The 14,203-nt window shown below is 48.2% G+C and overlaps 6 protein-coding genes and 1 non-coding gene across 7 annotated transcripts; 5 read left to right on the top strand and 2 right to left on the bottom strand.

Annotated features, from left to right (window-relative positions):
• Window positions 1–21: 21 nt before the first annotated feature.
• Window positions 22–1,703, bottom strand: FMAN_11844 (uncharacterized protein; the record flags this gene model as incomplete). Its single annotated transcript, XM_041824561.1, has 4 exons — window positions 22–250; window positions 298–407; window positions 456–1,454; window positions 1,518–1,703. The coding sequence occupies 4 exons, from the start codon at window positions 1,701–1,703 to the stop codon at window positions 22–24; spliced, it is 1,524 nt and encodes a 507-aa protein (XP_041690029.1).
• Window positions 1,704–2,840: 1,137 nt separating this feature from the next.
• FMAN_11843 (related to monooxygenase) lies at window positions 2,841–5,062 on the top strand (the record flags this gene model as incomplete). Its single annotated transcript, XM_041824560.1, has 11 exons — window positions 2,841–3,157; window positions 3,209–3,500; window positions 3,550–3,730; window positions 3,778–3,914; window positions 3,964–4,028; window positions 4,082–4,380; window positions 4,431–4,491; window positions 4,548–4,696; window positions 4,753–4,865; window positions 4,911–4,980; window positions 5,028–5,062. 11 exons carry the CDS (start codon window positions 2,841–2,843, stop codon window positions 5,060–5,062), a joined length of 1,719 nt encoding a protein of 572 aa, XP_041690028.1.
• Window positions 5,063–5,456: 394 nt separating this feature from the next.
• Window positions 5,457–6,302, top strand: FMAN_11842 (uncharacterized protein; the record flags this gene model as incomplete). Its single annotated transcript, XM_041824559.1, has 1 exon — window positions 5,457–6,302. One exon carries the CDS (start codon window positions 5,457–5,459, stop codon window positions 6,300–6,302), a length of 846 nt encoding a protein of 281 aa, XP_041690027.1.
• Window positions 6,303–6,551: 249 nt separating this feature from the next.
• FMAN_11841 (uncharacterized protein) lies at window positions 6,552–8,554 on the bottom strand (the record flags this gene model as incomplete). The annotated part of the gene is made up of 7 exons (XM_041824558.1): window positions 6,552–6,884; window positions 6,939–7,100; window positions 7,153–7,460; window positions 7,511–7,645; window positions 7,691–7,796; window positions 7,869–8,470; window positions 8,524–8,554. 7 exons carry the CDS (start codon window positions 8,552–8,554, stop codon window positions 6,552–6,554), a joined length of 1,677 nt encoding a protein of 558 aa, XP_041690026.1.
• Window positions 8,555–8,938: 384 nt separating this feature from the next.
• Window positions 8,939–9,532, top strand: FMAN_11840 (uncharacterized protein; the record flags this gene model as incomplete). The annotated part of the gene is made up of 1 exon (XM_041824557.1): window positions 8,939–9,532. One exon carries the CDS (start codon window positions 8,939–8,941, stop codon window positions 9,530–9,532), a length of 594 nt encoding a protein of 197 aa, XP_041690025.1.
• Window positions 9,533–10,376: 844 nt separating this feature from the next.
• On the top strand, window positions 10,377–10,492 carry rrna43. Its single transcript, XR_005994035.1, has one exon. It is a non-coding gene; the product is annotated as a ribosomal RNA (ribosomal RNA).
• An 855-nt stretch (window positions 10,493–11,347) lies between these two features.
• Window positions 11,348–13,819, top strand: FMAN_11839 (putative beta-glucosidase precursor; the record flags this gene model as incomplete). The annotated part of the gene is made up of 4 exons (XM_041824555.1): window positions 11,348–11,404; window positions 11,462–12,033; window positions 12,085–12,378; window positions 12,433–13,819. 4 exons carry the CDS (start codon window positions 11,348–11,350, stop codon window positions 13,817–13,819), a joined length of 2,310 nt encoding a protein of 769 aa, XP_041690024.1.
• Window positions 13,820–14,203: the final 384 nt, after the last annotated feature.

Here is a 14,203-nt window from a genome sequence, read left to right as displayed (position 1 = left end):
TTCATGTAACAACTATTGTACCTAGGTAGTGTTGCCCTTCCATTGAGGGTACTGATGAAAAAACTCCTTATCCAACTTCCAATTGTTCAAATCCAATATCTTGGACACGAGTTGTTGAGGATCATGCACTAAATCAGATTCAGACGTTGAGATTTCGACCGTGAGATATTTCCCAATATCGGTAGAAACGTCATACACACGATCGGGATCTGACATGGACATCTGAACGAGACCTTCTCGTATCGCGGGCCTGTCAACTGTCAGTGCGGAGTCTAGCGTGTAGAAAGTCGTGCTTACCATGCTATGAGATCAGCTGCCATTGGGTGATGCACAACGAGCTGCAGGGGTGTAGGTCGAAGCCAAGGCGGTAAACTTTGGTAGGCATCTTCACTACGAACAATCTGCCACTGTTACACGTTAACGACAGTCATCAACCGGCGGACGGGGATGCATACCCTTAATAGTAGATACAGAACCCAATATGTCGCAAGATACTCTGACGTCCGACGCGTTTTCCGTACCGGCTCCAAATAGACCTTCAGATCAGTCGACAGCGAATTCTGCTTATTGTCAACCAGAAAGTCAATCAGCACCGGCGGCCCGATGGACTCTGGGTTCTGGCTAGCACGTTGTATCATCTCATGTAGCAACACGTCTTTCGAAACCGACGAAAACATCAGCATAGGCATGTTTGAGCGAAAGGCGGGGAGGTTATGCTTCATGCACGCATCGAATAATTCTGTGAAGCCGTCGAGAGGATCGGGGGTACGTTGCCTTTCCTGGTGTTGTGATGAACCGTCCTCGACTTCTGGGAAATGATCTATGTCGTCGGCTTCTCGGAGGAGATGACTTGGGCTGGTTATCCACCTCATGGTCATTGCGGAGTCAGATTCATGCAGTCGAGGGGTCTGTATCCGGGATGAGTCTATCATAGAGAAGTGGTCTGAGTCTTTATTCCGGACTGTGAGCGATTGGGAGTGAGTCAGTTCGGTCGTGGCTCTGTCGCTTTCATCCGAATTATCCATGTTGGCCAGCGGAAAGTCATCTCCCAGAATCGCATCCATCTCATTGCCATCTGCGTTAAGTAGGTGGGAGCCATCATGAAGATCCAATGTGTCGCAGTGGATCAGGTCGTCCGGTAGATCGTGTCTCGATGTTGTGTCGTGAAGCATAAGTCCATCCAGATTCGAGATTCCGGTGGATTGCAAATGATTGTCCACGACTACTGGTGTTGGTTGCACTGTCGGACGCACTTGGGTGGTGTCGTTGAAGCTCGAAGACCTCACTGCAAAAGCCTGTGCGGAAGCATCCCTCTCATTATTGCTATCGTAGCTGGGCGTCGGACTGCCATCAGAACAGACCAACGGCACATTGAGTATCGAGTTTGATCGAAGGTCCCGTTGGCGTTGCAGTATATTCTCCATCTCGTCCCAGAGACCGCGCATTTGTTGGAGCTGCCGACTCAATTTGTTAGCCACCTCACTTCAGGCAGATAAACTGAATGAGAGAAGACCAACCTCATCTTGTAATTGCAGGTTCTGGGCAGCAAGTTGAGATGCCTCAGATTTACCAGCTGATTTGAGAAGAGATATCTGAGCCTCGAGTCCTTCGATGTACTGCTTCTGCCGCTTCCGATGCTGTCGTTGCGCATTCCTGTCCGTTTGGCGCTTCTTTGCGCGTCGCGTTTCAGCGTCAGCAATCATATTGATGGCCTCGTTTGCGTCAACCGACGGCATCGATCGCAGTAGCTGAGTGGCAGGATACAAAGTGTACAGTCTCTTACTGTGATATAGGTCGTGGTTATTGTGTAGCACTGTCAAATGAAGGCGATGGATGTGATGGACACGAGAGAAAGATTATTTGCCATCAGACCCTTTCCCCCTCCTTGCACTTCAGAGCGTGTTCCCCGAATTAGTTAGACTAACGGGGTCCTTGTAAGCCCCGGAATCGATCTCGACCCCGCAGATCCCCAGCTTTCAGGCGACCTAGCCCTGTAGTCTACAGTGCACCTCGAATCTGGCCTCAACAAGTGCTAATTACAACCATGTCTTAAATTGAGATGAGTAAAGCATGGAGTGCGGAAAATGACCCCAATTTCCAAAGAGTTATGCCTCTTTATTGGTTGATTTGCTGGTTTCAAGTCGATTGATAATAAATTGTGGACTAATATCTACCTATACACCTTATCTCGGGCTGTCTCGCTGGATCGACTTGCAATGCCGCCTCATGGAGAAAATAGTGAGGCCATCCTCTTCTTCTACGGAAGAAGCATACAGTAGTAAATAATACGCAGCACGGCTCGATTTTGATACCAAGAAGCTTATCGAGTAACAGCAACATTATGATCTTAATTACCCTCACCAGACCCTCACCCATTACACCAGTCCTTTCCAGGTCACGACCTGCCTTGGTACGAGCTGTGAACATTTGTTAAGGATGACTATTAGGTCGACTTATAAGAGGGAATGGAAATAATCAGACGAGGTCTTATTACTTATTCAAGTCACTTGTCATGCACTACCCCCCGCTGTTATTCACATCATTTCAAGCCTAACCTCAAATGGTTTTAGTGGTGTTTTAACCGAGGATTTAAGCTGACTCGACTCAATGACTCGACAGTTTCCCCCGCATCCAAGTGTCATTGTTCCCTGCACAGATTCCCCTCAGCAACCCCCCGTTCGGCTATGTACCGTCAGTCCGGGTCAGATAACGCCGAGTACGGCCTGGCTCACGATACGAAGATAATGAAAAAGGCATGGTCTACTAGCTGAAAAGTAATGGTTTGTCCACAGCACGTCCGTTGAATTAGCTTGTCTCCAATATTGAACTACCCATCCATCATGACTATCTCCCAAAGCAACAATGAGAGCAACGGCACGCAGCCACCAAGAATCCCAACCACACAAGGATATGGCCAGCATCCACTACACGACAGATCACAGAGGCCATTAAAAGTCATCGTCGTGGGTGCAGGCCCTTCAGGAATCGCAGCGTTGATTGAGTTGAAGAAACTCCCGCACGTTGAGATTTTATGCTTTGAGAAGAATGCTAATGTTGGAGGAACATGGTTGGAGACAAGGTACCCTGGTGCCGCGTGTGATGTTGCAAGTCACGCCTACCAGTATTCGTTTGACTACAAGACGGATTGGTCCCGACAGTAAGAAAAAACGAATTGAAAGTCATTTGACCTTTCTACTAACGATGATAGCTTTTCACCGGCCGAGGAAATTGGCGAGTACTTCATCTCAGTGGCAAAGAAGCACGATCTATACAATAGAATCACCTTCAACTCCCGTGTGATTGGCGCCGAGTGGGACGACGATACAGGGCTTTGGCGGGTTCAGGTTGCGCGTGACATCTCACCTGAGAGCGATGCTATCGTTGAAGACCACCATGCTCATGTTTTCATCAACGCGGGCGGTATTTTGAATGATTGGAAGTGGCCTGATATCGAGGGCTTGCACAACTTTAAAGGAAAACTGATACATACAGCTGCTTGGGTAAGATGAGACTTTTCCTTGACTTGAAGCCTTGACTAACAGTGATCAGGACCCCGAGATCGATCTCAAAGGAGCGTCTGTTGGCATCATCGGATCCGGCGCAAGCAGCATACAGGTAGTCCCAACCATACAGCCATTATGCGACAAAATCGACGTATATGTGCGATCACCTACATATATTCTTCCGACAGTTGGGTTCGGCATAGAGTCCTCTAACTTCAACGCGCCATGTATGGAACTATGATCTCCTAAACATCTCGATACTGACTGTGACCAGATACTGCGGCAGATATCGAGCGGTTTAACAACGACCCGGAGTATTACAAGGCGTTCCGAAAACAGATTGAACAACAGATGAATGAGAACTTTGCTGCTAGCATTAAGAACTCAGAGGCACAGGAGAAGGGCAGACAGGTATGCCGATACTCCCGCAGCTGGGAATTTCTTGCTAACCGAGATGTAGTGGGCAGAAAAGATGATGAGTTCAGCAATTGCCTCACCAGAGCTGAGAGAGAAGCTCATTCCAAGGTATCTAACTCCCTTGTTTACGAGCATATCGTTACTGACGGCGTGTGCAATAGTTGGGAGCTAGGATGCCGGCGACTTACTCCCAGCCTACCGTATCTCAAAGCAATCCAGGAGCCCAATGTGAATGTCATCCGAACGGGTATACGCAGGATCACTGAAAAGGGAATTGAGACGGACGATGGTGAGGTTCATGAAGTAGACACTCTTATCTGTGCAACTGGATTCAACACTTCTTTCTCTTCCAGATTCAACATCGTTGGTCGAAATGGTATGAGTCTACGTACTATGTGGAAGGCTAGAGGTCCAGAAGCCTACCTTGGAATGGCCATTGCAGGCTTGCCCAATTACTTCAGTGAGTTACAATGGATCAAAAATATTGAGGGATGTACTGACGATAGCTAGCTCTGTTAGGGCCTAACTGTCCCATCGCCAATGGTTCTCTGATTCCATGCATCGAGTCAAGGTACTTCTGCTCTCCTCTAATTCTGAGAGTTTCATGGCTAACAGCAATTGCAACAGCGCCAAATACATCGTGAAAGCGATCACAAAGATCCAAACAGACCAGATTCGCTCTTTGGATGTGAAGCAACCCATCCAAGGCGCGTTCAATGACTATGTTCAAGAAGTCCACAAAGACCTTGTCTGGACAGGATCTTGTCAGAGCTGGTGTATGAACCTTCAACCCTTCGACCCGAAAATCTCAGCTGATTCATGATTTGTGTAGATAAGGACCGGAAGTCAGGCCGAGTCGTTGCAGTCTGGCCAGGATCAAGCATTCATTTCATGGAGATGATTGCTAGCCCACGATGGGAAGACTTCGAAATCAAGTACATAAACGTGAGTGAAAAGATCTCTCAGGTGATAATGACTAACAAAAATCAGTCAAATCCATTTTCGTTCATGGGCAATGGTATATCTCAGCGCGAGGCGAGGGGCGAAGATCTCACATACTGTAAGTACCTAGAATTCATTACAACAGTATTTAGCTTACATATTCAGATCTCGATGATATGATACCGGAAGTGAAGGCATGATTTGGAAGAAGTTTAGGCGGTTTCTTTACGGAATTGGGGAGGAACGGATTCGTAGCATTGAAGCTGCAGTGAACCGGGCTTCTTTCATAGTCCAAGATTAGGTTGAACCGCAATGGAACTTGTGCCACCCGGATGACAAACTTGTCAGCTCTAATGATCTTGTTGTGATTGCCTACATTGCTGCATTTAACGTATCATGATGGTTACTATTTCCGTGACCGTATGTACTAGGAAGCTTGCGGTATTCTAATGATGACTCACTGCTGGCTCAAATCACTCGAGTCAGCTTGCTATGTCATAACTGTCAGACTATTGACTATAAGTGCCCGAAGGTCCCCCAGCTAGTACTCTTCTAATGACAGGCGACATTTATCTCGCTCATTGATCACTAGCCATGACACCTCAAAGCCCAGAGAAAGCATTCAACAGCGGCGTTGCAGTGATAACAGGAGCCGGAGGCGGTCTGGGTTCTGGTCTCGCACGCCATATCGCATTATTCGGGATGACCGTCATTATCGCTGACATCGATCTCAAACGCGCCAGAGAAGTTGCCTCAGAGATCATAGCCACGAAAGGAAAAGCTGAAGCGAGGGCTGTTGACGTATCTAGACCAGACGAGCTGGATGCACTGGCTGAATATGTTCACACTCACTATGGAGATGTTCAACTGCTCATCAACAACGCGGCAATCGAGACACTGGGTCCATTGTGGGAATTATCTTCCGCCCGATGGGAGGCGACTTTGAACATCAACATCCATGGTCCTATTCATGGTGTTAGGGCCTTTCTACCTCGCATGATCGCATCAGGGAAGGAATGCTGGATCGCCAATGTTTCGAGCGTCGGGGCGTTCACCACCATCCCAGGTCAATCAGCATATGCAGTCACAAAGCACGCCGTACAAGCTTTCACCGAGTCACTGCATGTGGAAATGAGGTCTCAGAAGACGTCCATACATGTTAGCTCTGTGATTCCAGGACTGCTGAATACGGGTATCTTCGACCGTGCTCAGCACGATACCTCAACGGGAGACGCGGCTTGGGAAGAACATCGGAGGTCAATGGCTGAGATGGCGCGGGAGAGGGGGATGGGTATTGATGAAGCGAGTCGTATCATAATACAACAGATCGCAGATGGGAAGCTGTGGGTTTCTACCCATCCAGCTATCTTGACTGAGATCTTGCAACAGAGGATCCAGTACTATGACAGCCAGGGAGAGCCTAATGTTCCGCCAGCATAGAGGACATAGCAATCATCAAGCACATTGTATTTATCATGGTAGACCTCAAGCACCTGATATCGCCGTAAGACTGTGAATCAACTTTGTTTGCATCTGGTAGTGGGCTTCCATCGACGATTAAGATGTTTGAGGCCTATAATTATCAGTCTGTGATGTATTGATAAGTGACCGTTCGAAATCCAGAAAGCGTACACCAGGATGTTGCATGCAAGATAATATGGTGACAATTGCTGTCTTACAGTATGTATTTTACAGTTTCGCCCTCTGCGACTCCATCTTCTCTTTCCATGAAGCCTTCAACACCCGACGCAGAATCTTTCCAGAAGGACTCTTCGGAATCTGATCCATAAACTCAATGCCTCCACTCAAACGTTTATGCTTCGCTTTCCTCTCCGCGACAAAGTCCTGTAACTCCTTCACAACCTCTGGCCCGCCTTGGACGCCGCCTGCAAGTACTACAAAGGCTCTGGGTGTCTCACCAGAATAGTCATCGGGGATGCCAATTATGGCAGCATCTTTGACTTTGGGGTGACCATGAAGAAGATCTTCGAGTTCAGCTGGAGCTACTGCATGTCCTCGTACCTGCATGGCTAGGGTCAGTTCTTGGAACATTTTGTAGCAGGAAGTGAGACTGACCTTGATCATCTCTTTGATTCGGTCGTGGATCGTGATGAATCCTTCGTTGTCGATTGAGCCAAGGTCACCAGTCTTGAAGAATCCATCTTCTAGATACGATGCTGCTGTTTCCTCAGGGCGATCCAGGTAACCCATAGTGACTTGAGGCCCTTTGGCCCATATCTACCAACATGTCAGCCAGCTCTGACACTTCTCAGAACAAAGGGTTTCTCACCTCTCCGGCATTTCCAGCTGGCACATCATCTCCTGTGTCGGGGTCTACCACGCGTATTTCAGTCCCTGGGACCAACTTGCCAACCTTTGAGGCGTTGCTCCAGGTGCTCAAATCCGGCGGAGTCACCGTCAAGCAAGACGTTGTCTCTGTCATGCCCCAGGCTTGTCGGACAGCAACAGTTGGGAACTTTCTCGCAAGCTGGGCGATGACCTGATCAGCCAATGGGGCTGCGCCCGTGTTGAATTGTTTGACAAATGATAGGTCGTATCCTTGAGCCGATTTATCGTTTAACAATCGGATGAGCAGAGCTAGGCAAGTCAGTTCAAAATTCTCTTGACAGATAACAAGGCTAACTCACGAGGCACAAGCCATAGCTCATCGCATTTGAACCTCACAATGGTCTCCATCATCTGCTTCATATCGAACTTGGCCATTATAACCATTTGCTGCTCGAGAATAATAGGTAAATGAAGTAAATGAACCAGACCAGTGACTAGTCTTGTCAGTCAAGGACGCCCAGAAAGACTACTTCACTTACTATGGTAAAAGGGCAGAACACCCAGTACAGTCCGCCGCCGGTTGGGTGGAGTGAGAGCGCTGATCTGACGGAGTTGGCTGATGACGTTGGCGTGAGATATCTGGACCTGATGACCACCAAGATTAGCATCGCCTCGTCTGGGACAGTCGATTGGCTATAGGAGAAGCGTGTGACTTACAGCTTTGGGCTTTCCAGTGGTGCCAGAGCTCCAGGAAAGAAATGCACAAGGGGATTTCTCGGTGTATCTAGGTTCCCAGGATGTTGTATATGATGACGGGTAGAGTGATTCTCCTTGTTGCCGCAGATTCTGTAGGCTGTTCTTCTCATCCTGGGACCCATCTAGTCTCAGAATATTTCTTGGCGACAATCCGATTGATTTGCAAGCGGCTTTGACTTCATCAGCGGCGCCGGTGTCAGTAAACACAAGCGCGGTCTTTGACGTTTCAAGGAAATAGATCAGATCATCCTTCATTGAGCCAGGCGGTAACAAAGTGACTACAGCACCCAGTCGACTCGCGGCTAGCATTGCAACAGGATACCAGATAGAGTTCTGCCCAATGATGGCAATCTTTTGTCCAGGTCTGACATCATATTCTTGATACAGAATCGTAGAGACGGTGGTAGCAATGTGCTTCAAGTCATGATATGAGAGGAATTCTCCCGTGGCGCTGTCGTGAAATCCGCGAGTCTGAGATAGTGTTTGATCCGCTGAAGTTGATTGGCCTAATAGGAGCTCATCGCCCTCGAAGATCCATTGCCATATGGAGAGGTTCCCGATCACTGGCCATAATAGGTTAGCGTTCCTGTGAGTGGCTTTCTGAAGAGTGACCTACGGGGTTCTAATTGCGGCCCGGAAAAAGACATTATCAACAGATACTAGATAAACAGCTTCAGTCAACACTTCTCAGTACCTCCCATCAGTATCAAGTTTTATTGCATCTTCTGTGGGCAGTGTGTTGTGGATAATTGATGCATGACATAGCATGGCATGGCCATATGACTCGGGTGGAGTGCACTGACTAGCGACGTTGACTCAAGGCATGACTACGTGCATCGGTAATTGCCAGCTCGGACCGAAGTAGGATTGTCTGCCAAACTGCATTAAACGTCTTGATTGTTACCTCTTGAACCTCCCGCGAAATCAGTCAAAGGTATGACCGGTCTTATAACTCGGCTGAAGCATCGGTCTTCGGGTACCCAGGGGCCAGCCATAGCTTTTCTCATCCAACCCCACATTGCATCTCCAAAATGGCAGCTTCACCAATAACAGTAGCTGTTGTACATACCCCATACTGGAATGTTTCGGATGCTGCTTTGCTTAGAGACGGATCGCATAATGTCGTGGTGCCTGCACTTCTTTACCTGCGAGCATCCGACATTGAAACAACAAGTTCTTCACCTCGACCGTCGCACCGCCCCGACGAACGAAAGAGAAAACGACCTCACACAAGCCGTCGCGACTCATCTCTTCAGTTTGTTCACCAGTTTACATCAAACTCGAAACAAGATCATTCCGGATCATCTCCGTGCTCAGTCGACTCCAGCGATTCGACCGGCGACCGTGATAGAGGCCCTGCAAACATTCTTCATAAGCTGAATGTGACGGAATACGAACGCTTCCTACTCCAGGATCTCGAAGAAAAGATACGGCAAGACGCGTATCACAGTTCGGTTCAGTCAACGCCAAGTTTTGCACCCGCATCCAAGAGAATAAGACATGACATTGATGTGTCGAAGGCGAGGGAACAAAGGTCTCCAGAAGAGGAAAAGGATGAATATGAGCGGTGGGTAATGGGTTCATGGGACAATTTGTTCTCAAGAGCATCTGTCTATCCAGAGTGAGATGCCGGGGGAACAATTATAGAGTCTCCGTTATGCAATCGCGTTCAAGTTCATTGGTAGGTCTCCCTCTTCTCGTGACTGAAGCGTAGCTGACGCAATAAACAGCCGCTCAAAAAGGCCCAAAAACAAGCGCGGATCTCGAATACTCGTCCGAGACGCCCCTATCAAGTCGAGCACAACAATTATCCCACCGTAGCTCGGATGTTGCCCTACCGAGAGTGAAATAAAGGCTGGATCGACTTGGGCAAACTCGAATGCCTAGTATAGAAGGGGAAGATATGGCGCTTCGTCCATGACATTCCATATAGCCAGTTCGGCTATTTGCTTGATTTGATGAGGGGGCCGAGGAAGGTTTATTCCCAAGGTCATGAACCGTGGAATAAGAGACCAATAGTCATAGTAGTTGCATGACATGCATCAAGGGGTAGTCTGAGCTTCAACGAATGGTGTAGTGTCTTGGAATCAGTCACATGATGAGGAGAAGTTGACCAGGGGTGATTGTCAAGAGAGGCGGCTTTCTGCTAGGAGGCTCACGGTCTATGAGAACAAGTGCCGGACTTTAAATTAGAGCTAATCTATAAGCTACGCCCTTTTAACACATATTAGTACAACAGAGCCTCATCTTTGTAAAGTTTAACTTCTTTTCTATCTTAACTAAGATCAGACTCTGCTGGTAATTATATAGTAAAGTAGACTCTAGCAAAGAGGCCTGTGAGCTCTCTAAGTTGTAACGAATCGGTAAATTCATACACGAGTTCCGTGATAGTCGAAATTTAGCGATAATCATGTTTCCTCATCCTTTGAGTGCCTGTATATTCCATCACAGACCTGGAAACAAGCACATACGACCATACCTATCAGAGAACTCGGGATCCCGTCCGCTCTCCCATAGATAAGCTGATAAGGGGCGGATTAGTAGTTGGGTCGGTGACGACCAGCGAATCCCCGCTGTTGTATGTTTTTTGGCGGATGGTCTGCTTCCTTTTTGTTCCTGTTCGCGCTTGATCCAATGGTGTGGTCCTCGATTCTCTCGTGATGATGAACGGCGTTAGCGCAAGCTGCACGCATCGAACCCTCTCGGCAGCTTCTCGGTGCTACAATACTAGCAAGAGGAAGACAGACAGTGCAAATTTTCAAGGCCGATGCCGCAAGACGACGGATATCCCGTCGGGGATTAAGGGAACGATGTGACATGCCGGGTAAAGGTCGGGGACGGGCAGCGATCGAACTCAATCACTAACTCAATCGAGGTCACATTACCGGAGAGCGCATAATTCTGGGGTAAATGCAGCCAAGCTTAACCCGAAACCAGAAAGGCGGAGGTGGAGAAAACTGGGGAGATGGCCTGTCCCCTTGTCACTGAAAAGTCGGGGAAGCCAATGTCAGGCGACGACATAGACCCCACAGTCCCAGTGACTCGTTAAAAGGCCCGAATATCCTCGACGGTTTTCTGTAAAAGTAACGCTATTGCCGAGTTTCCTGCCCATTTAAAAGCATTGCGTAAAGGCTAGAGACAGAGATCCATTATTCAGAATCACCATGTTATTTGCTAAGTTCCCCGATGTGTTGGGACGAGTGACCAGAGGAGCCGATGTCTTTTGCCGATGAGCGGGGGGTTGATGGCCGGTTCGTCTTGTTTTTACATGCTGTGAGGTTGAAAATGGTGTATATAAAGAGCGCAGATCCTGAAGGCAACTGCAGTATGTCCAGGCATCGAGACAAGCAATAGAGTCGCAATGTTTCCTACTTCTATATCTTGCTTGGCGGCCCTGTCTCTGATGAGCCAGGGTCTACTAGCTCAAAAGCAACCAGAAAATGTCATCACCGATGATACTTACTTCTACGGTCAATCTCCGCCGGTGTATCCTACACGTGAGCACTCTCTCTACAATTACATGAGCTATACTAATCTCTTGAGAAGCGCAACAGGTAGACACCGGATCATGGGCCGCAGCCGTAGCCAAAGCCAAGAACCTGGTGTCCCAGTTGACTCTTGAAGAGAAAGTCAACTTAACTACAGGAGGTCAGACAACTACTGGCTGCTCTGGCTTCATACCTGGCATTCCTCGTGTAGGGTTTCCTGGACTATGTCTAGCAGACGCTGGCAACGGCGTCCGCAACACAGATTACGTGAGCTCGTTTCCGTCAGGGATCCATGTCGGCGCAAGCTGGAATCCGGAATTGACTTACAGCCGGAGTTACTACATGGGCGCTGAGGCCAAAGCCAAGGGAGTCAACATCCTTCTTGGTCCAGTATTTGGACCATTGGGCCGAGTAGTTGAAGGTGGGCGGAACTGGGAGGGCTTTTCCAATGATCCCTACCTGGCGGGCAAGTTGGGACATGAAGCTGTCGCTGGTATCCAGGATGCCGGAGTTGTTGCGTGCGGGAAACACTTCCTCGCCCAAGAGCAAGAGACTCATAGACTTGCTGCGTCCATCACTGGGGCTGATGCAATCTCATCGAATCTCGATGATAAGACACTTCATGAATTATATCTTTGGTAAGCCATGGTACCTGGGCTGTATCGTTGACATTTGCTAACACCTGACAGGCCTTTCGCTGATGCAGTCCACGCCGGACTCGCCAGTGTGATGTGCAGCTACAACAGAGCAAACAATTCACATGCATGCCAGAACTCCAAGCTTCTCAATGGCCTTCTCAAAGGTGAGCTGGGTTTCCAGGGCTTTGTCGTCTCGGACTGGGGGGCACAGCAATCTGGTATGGCTTCAGCGCTGGCCGGCCTGGATGTTGTGATGCCCAGCTCGATATTGTGGGGTGCCAACCTCACCCTTGGTGTGAACAACGGAACCATTCCCGAGTCACAAGTCGACAATATGGTTACACGGTACGATAAGCTGATTCTAGTCTCTCAACTTTCCTTTCACTGACAATAATCTAGACTCCTTGCTACTTGGTATCAGTTGAATCAGGACCAAGACACAGAAGAACCAGGTCACGGACTCGCTGCCAAGCTTTGGGAGCCTCACCCCGTAGTAGACGCTCGCAACGCAAGCTCCAAGCCTACTATTTGGGACGGTGCAGTCGAAGGCCATGTTCTAGTCAAGAACACTAACACTGCACTGCCTTTCAAGTCGAACATGAAGCTCGTTTCTTTGTTCGGATACTCTCACAAAGCTCCTGACAAGAACACGCCAGAGCCCGCCCAAGGCATGTTCTCCCCTTGGTCTATCGGTGCCCAATCTGCCAACATCACTGAGCTGAACATCGGCTTTCTTGGAAACTTGAGCCTTACATACTCCGCCATTGCGCCCAACGGAACCATCATTTCGGGTGGAGGGTCGGGTGCCAGCGCTTGGACTCTTTTCAGCTCACCTTTCGACGCATTCGTTTCTAGGGCTAAAAAAGAGGGCACTGCGCTTTTCTGGGACTTTGAGAGCTGGGATCCTAGTGTCAACCCTACTTCCGAAGCTTGCATCGTCGCCGGTAATGCTTGGGCTAGCGAAGGCTGGGATAGACCTTCTACTTATGATGCCTATACTGACGAGCTTATCAACAACGTCGCCGACAAGTGCGCCAACACTATTGTTGTTCTTCACAATGCTGGAACGCGCCTTGTGGATGGCTTCTTTAGCCACCCTAACGTCACCGCTATTATCTACGCTCATCTTCCGGGTCAGGACAGTGGAGATGCTCTTGTTTCGTTGCTATATGGCGATGAGAATCCATCGGGACGTCTCCCGTACACTGTTGCTCGCAACGAGACGGACTATGGTCACCTGCTGAAGCCAGACTTGACTCTCGCCCCCAACCAGTTCCAACACTTTCCCCAGTCCGACTTCTCTGAGGGTGTCTTCATTGACTACCGACACTTCGATGCCAAGAATATCACCCCTCGCTTCGAGTTTGGTTTTGGTTTGAGCTACACAACCTTTGAGTACACGAATCTTCAAGTCACAAAGTCCCAGGCCCAGACACAAGAATACCCAGCTGGTGCTGTTACCGAGGGAGGCCGTTCAGATCTGTGGGATGTTGTTGCTACTGTGACAGCAAGCGTTAGCAATACTGGCTCTGTCGACGGCAAGGAGGTTGCACAACTGTACGTTGGTGTTCCTGATGGTCCTGTGAGACAGCTGCGTGGCTTTACAAAGCCGTCTATCAAAGTTGGAGAGACGGCTACCGTGACCTTTGAGCTTACTCGCCGAGACTTGAGTGTCTGGGATGTTAATGCGCAGGAATGGCAACTCCAGCAGGGCAACTATGCTATTTATGTCGGTCGAAGTAGTCGAGATCTGCCTCTGCAAGGTACCCTGAGCATCGAGTTATGATCGGAGAATGATGGCCAAATATAATCAGTTGATTGATATCTCTGATACTTAGCGTAACTGATTTTATGATTAATAAATTTCATCTGCCTAACCTTATAAATAAGTACGTGCTATAATGCTTGTTCTAAAAGGAGAATGTTAATTATAACTCATTGCTGCTTTATAGGTAGGAACTTAGGGTTGGCTTTACGACTTATTTAAGTATTTTAAAAATATATTTATTACTAAAGTTTAAGCTTTTATAATTACTATATTGTAATTTATTGACTAAAATTATAGACAATAAAAGGACTAATAATCCTTAATAAAATATCAAGTAATTGTATGTTTTAGTATACTTTCTTATTTTTTCAGTTTTCTTTTCTTTCCCTTGCCATAAGCCTT

Source organism: Fusarium mangiferae (genome assembly GCF_900044065.1).
Source record: "Fusarium mangiferae strain MRC7560 genome assembly, contig: FMAN_scaffold018, whole genome shotgun sequence".
NCBI lineage: Eukaryota > Fungi > Ascomycota > Sordariomycetes > Hypocreales > Nectriaceae > Fusarium > Fusarium mangiferae.
The sequence above is the reverse complement of the archived record's forward strand: the minus strand, read 5'-3'. Positions and strand labels throughout refer to the sequence as shown.